This window comes from Entelurus aequoreus, linkage group LG10, assembly GCF_033978785.1.
Source record: "Entelurus aequoreus isolate RoL-2023_Sb linkage group LG10, RoL_Eaeq_v1.1, whole genome shotgun sequence".
NCBI lineage: Eukaryota > Metazoa > Chordata > Actinopteri > Syngnathiformes > Syngnathidae > Entelurus > Entelurus aequoreus.
Window position 1 is genome coordinate 60,042,865 of NC_084740.1, and position 5,000 is coordinate 60,047,864.

Consider the following 5,000-nt stretch of genomic DNA (forward strand, 5'->3'; position numbering starts at 1 on the left):
AGCAGGAACGCTCATAGCCATGTTTGTTTATGGTGGAAGTCACTGCTTCTTCTTCTTCTACTTCCGTTTGCGCATGTCAAAATCTATTGAAGGTGTGATGCATGAAAATGAATGTCATAATAGGATCATTTTGTTCGGGGTCCACATACACGGTAACATTCCGATCCGAATTATAATCAGATTAGATCTATTTTTTTTTAGTCCTTGATCTTAATTGGAGCCATAATGACTATTGTTTTTAACCATGCCCAGGCATCCCACACTCATGACGCCATCTCCGAAGCCGCACAGCTGATGAAGGAGGCGGTGGACGACATCATGGTGACTTTGAACGAGGCAGCCAGCGAGGGGGGCATGGTCGGGGGCATGGTGGAGTCCATCGCCGAGGCCATGGGCCGGGTGAGGAGTGGAAATCACTGCGACACTTATTGCCGACCTCATTGGCGTGGTGGTTTCACCGCGGGTGTTGTCCTTGTCCGTGACTGTCATTAGTCCCGCGGTAGTCCTCAGGCAAGGGCTGATATTAGCTGCCACTCTCTCCTGCTGGGGGACATGTCGCCGGATTGACTTTGAGGTTAATAATTAACAATACACACACTCACCAGACACTTCGTTAGCTAGACTCGCACAATTTAATGAGCTTGGACGCAAGATGTCTGTTTCAATTGACTCTTCAATAGTCTTATTCATTGAACAATATTTATATGGATTATTGTGGTCAGAGTTTGCAAATTATACTGCATCATAACGAAAGGCCTTTCAGATAATGGTGTTACCTAATGTAGACAATTGGAAGTGCAAAATATTACTCAGTATGATGCCGTGCAGAAAAATTCAAATAAACATCCTAACTCTATTGGGTAATTCGAATGACAAAACCCAACCTCCCATCCCCAGGTACCGTATTTTTTTGACTATAAGTTGCAGTTTTTTTCATAGTTTGGCCGAGGGTGCGACTTATACTCAGGAGCGACTTTTTTGTGAAATGATTAACACATTAGCGTAAAATATCAAATAATATTATTTATCTCATTCACGTAAGAGACTAGACGTATAAGATTTCATGGGATTTAGCGATTAGGAGTGACAGATTGTTTGGTAAACATATAGCATATTCTTTATCAGGGGTGCTCACACTTTTTCTGCAGGCGAGCTACTTTTCAATTGATCAAGTCGTGGGGATCTACCTCATTCATATATATAATTTATATTTACTTATTTATGAAATATATGTTTTTGTTAACAAGTTAAAGGTGTTTAATGATAATGCAAGCATGTTTAACACATATAGTTAATATTTTTAATAAATTAAAGGTGTTTAATGATAATACAAGAATGTTTAATACATATAGTTAATATTGTTAACAAGTTAAAGGTGTTTAAAGATAATGCAAGCATGTTTAACACATATAGTTAATATTGTTAACAAGTTAAAGGTGTTTAAAGATAATGCAAGCATGTTTAACACATATAGTTAATATTGTTAACAAGTTAAAGGTGTTTAAAGATAATGCAAGCATGTTTAACACATATAGTTAATATTGTTAACAAGTTAAAGGTGTTTAAAGATAATGCAAGCATGTTTAACACATATAGTTAATATTGTTAACAAGTTAAAGGTGTTTAAATATAATGCAAGCATGTTTAACACATATAGTTAATAATGTTAACAAGTTAAAGGTGTTTAAAGATAATGCAAGCATGTTTAATACATATAGTTAATATTGTTAACAAGTTAAAGGTGTTTAAAGATAATGCAAGCATGTTTAACACATATAGTTAATATTGTTAACAAGTTAAAGGTGTTTAAAGATAATGCAAGCATGTTTAACACATATAGTTAATATTGTTAACAAGTTAAAAGGTGTTTAAAGATAATACAAGCATGTTTAACACATACAGTTAATATTGTTAACAAGTTAAAGGTGTTTAAAGATAATGCAAGCATGTTTAACACATATAGTTAATATTGTTAACAAGTTAAAGGTGTTTAAAGATAATGCAAGCATGTTTAACACATATAGTTAATATTGTTAACAAGTTAAAGGTGTTTAAAGATAATGCAAGCATGTTTAACACATATAGTTAATATTGTTAACAAGTTAAAGGTGTTTAAAGATAATGCAAGAATGTTTAACACATATAGTTAATATTGTTAACAAGTTAAAAGGTGTTTAAAGATAATGCAAGCATGTTTAACACATATAGTTAATATTGTTAACAAGTTAAAGGTGTTTAAAGATAATGCAAGCATGTTTAACACATATAGATTCCTTTCTTTCAAGAAGACAAGAATATAAGTTGGTGTATTACGTGATTTTGATGACTTGCATTGATTGGAATCAGACTGTGGTGTTGATAACGTCCGCATTTTCAAATGGAGGAGAAAAAAAGTCCTCCTTTCTGTCCAATACCACATGAAACTGCTTGGTTTTTGGCATCTTATTTGTCCAGCTTCCATACTCCTTTGTATACACTTTACAAGAAATACATTGGCGGCAAACTCCGTAGCTTGCTAGCTTGTGCACGCCAGCTTTCTGAGACTCTTAGTATGCCGTTAGGGGTGTATGTCTGATGCAAGGGCTGTTTAACACCTTTCTTACGTCACGACTCTGGAGACCGATGAGCGTTGTCAGCAGGTTTAATGACATTCAAAAGGGTGAAGCTAAAAAGACAAACAATAAAGTCAATATATACATAAATTATGCAAATTTATTCATATATATGCTGTAATGCTGCCTTACAAGGCATGAGAAGTAGAGATGTCCGATTATATCGGCCGGCCGATATTATCGGCCGATAAATGCTTTAAAATGTAATATCGGAAATTATCGGTATCGTTTTTTTAATTATCGGTATCGTTTTTTTTTTTGTTTTTTTTTATTAAATCAACATAAAAAACACAAGATACACTTACAATTAGTGCACCAACCCAAAAAAAACCTCCCCCACCCATTTACACTCATTCACACAAAAGGGTTGTTTCCTTCTGTTATTAATATTCTGCTTCCTACATTATATATCAATATATATCAATACAGTCTGCAAGGGATACAGTCCGTAAGCACACATGATTGTGCGTGCTGCTGGTCCACTAATAGTACTAACCTTTAACAGTTAATTTTACAAATTTTCATTAATTACTAGTTTCTATGTAACTGATTTTATATTGTTTTACTTTCTTTTTTATTCAAGAAAATGTTTTTAATTTATTTATCTTATTTTATTTTATTAATTTAAAAAAAAAAAAGGACCTTATCTTCACCATACCTGGTTGTCCAAATTAGGCATAATAATGTGTTAATTCCACAACTGTATATATCAGTATCGGTATCCGTTGATATCGGTATCGGTAATTAAAGAGTTGGACAAATGCGGAATATCGGATATCGGCAAAAAGCCATTATCGGACATCCCTAATGAGAAGGTAAGCAAAGTGAATTTGTACTACGACGCCATCTTAGATGACATCGCAAATTATTGCTAATGAGTATGGCAAAGATCATATATCAAAAATCATAAATTTAGCTCGAAATATTTTAGACAAAAACCAAGTTTCAAAGTTCAACTTATGATACATACCGGCGATGCAACCTTAAACAAAAGATATATGCAGTATTTCTTCGAAAATAACCACCATAAAGTACGTGCTGGAACCGGAGATTTCTCTGCTTGGCTTATGTAACTTCCGGTCAATAAAGTTTGATTCAAAATACACACTTCTCAAAGATGTATTAACTGCCATGACCACATGATGGCGACAAATACACATGTAATCATGTTAATTACATAGCAAGCTTATTTAAGCACAACACATTTCAACAACAAGAGTTTACAACTTTCAGTTGTAACAGAACACTTAGCGCAGGCAGGGTGAAGCAGAGCTTTTATTGTGAAGGCAGGAACTGTGCGGTCGGTCTTTGGAGTTTTGACGACAGGTACGGCGCCAGAGTCTGTTGAAATAAAAAGTGTTTCTCGCCTTCCTGTCGGTAATTTTCTTCTTAATAATGAGCTGGCAGCAGCCAGCGTCATCTCAGAAGACCCTCGGGTGCCGTGAATGTCAATCAGGTGACGAAAGTGACGTCATGGTGAAGATTTATGATCGCTCATTTTTAGGACTATTTTTTTAATGCCTGGCTGGCGATCGACTGACACACCCTCCGTGATCGACCGGTAGCTCGCGATCGACGTAATGAGCAACCCTGATCTATATGTTATAGTTATTTGAATGACTCTTACCATAATATGTTACGTTAACATACCAGTTGGTTATTTATGCCTCATATAACGTACACTTATTCAGCCTGTTGTTCACTATTCTTTAGACATTTTAAATTGCCTTTCAAATGTTTATTCTTGCTGTTGGCTTTTATCAAATACATTTCCCCCCAAAATGCAACTTATACTCCAGTGCGACTTATATATGTTTTTTCCCTTCTTTATTATGCATTTTCGGCCGGTGCGACTTATACTCCGGTGCGACTTATACTCCGAAAAATACGGTAGTTTTGTTTCATTTCAGAGTCCAAAAACAGCTACAAAAGCCAAAAGCAGTGAAGTTGTCACGTTGTGTAAATGGTAAATAAAAAGAGAATACAATGATTTGCAAAACGTATATTCAATTGAACAGACTGCAGAGACAAGATATTTAAGGTTTATTTTTTTCCTCCAAATAAGTGTTTGATGAGCATTCCTCAACTTTCTCAGTCTTTTTTGCCACTTGTGCCAGCTTTTTTGTCACATGTTGCAGGCATCAAATTCCAAATGAGCTAATATTTGCAAAAAATAACAAAGTTTACCAGTTGGAACGTTAAATATCTTGTCTTTGCAGTCTATTCAATTGAATATAAGTTGAAAAGGATTCTCTTTTTATTTACCATTTACACAACGTGACAACTTCACTGCTTTTGGCTTTTGTACATTGAGATGTTAAAGGTTCAGTTATCCATATTTGTTCATGTGCATGGCTAAGTGCCTTCTTATTTACTGCCGTGTGCCCG

The 5,000-nt window shown here is 35.0% G+C and overlaps 1 protein-coding gene across 3 annotated transcripts in view; it reads left to right on the forward strand.

Annotated features, from left to right (window-relative positions):
• The window catches only part of tln2b (talin 2b), a 410,959-nt gene that overhangs the window by 304,553 nt on the left and 101,406 nt on the right, over nt 1-5,000 (forward strand). For all 3 annotated transcript variants that reach the window (XM_062061302.1, XM_062061303.1, XM_062061304.1), the window contains exon 41: nt 253-399. In XM_062061302.1, the coding sequence (XP_061917286.1) occupies nt 253-399 (147 nt within the window). The remainder of the gene's footprint in view (nt 1-252; nt 400-5,000) is intronic.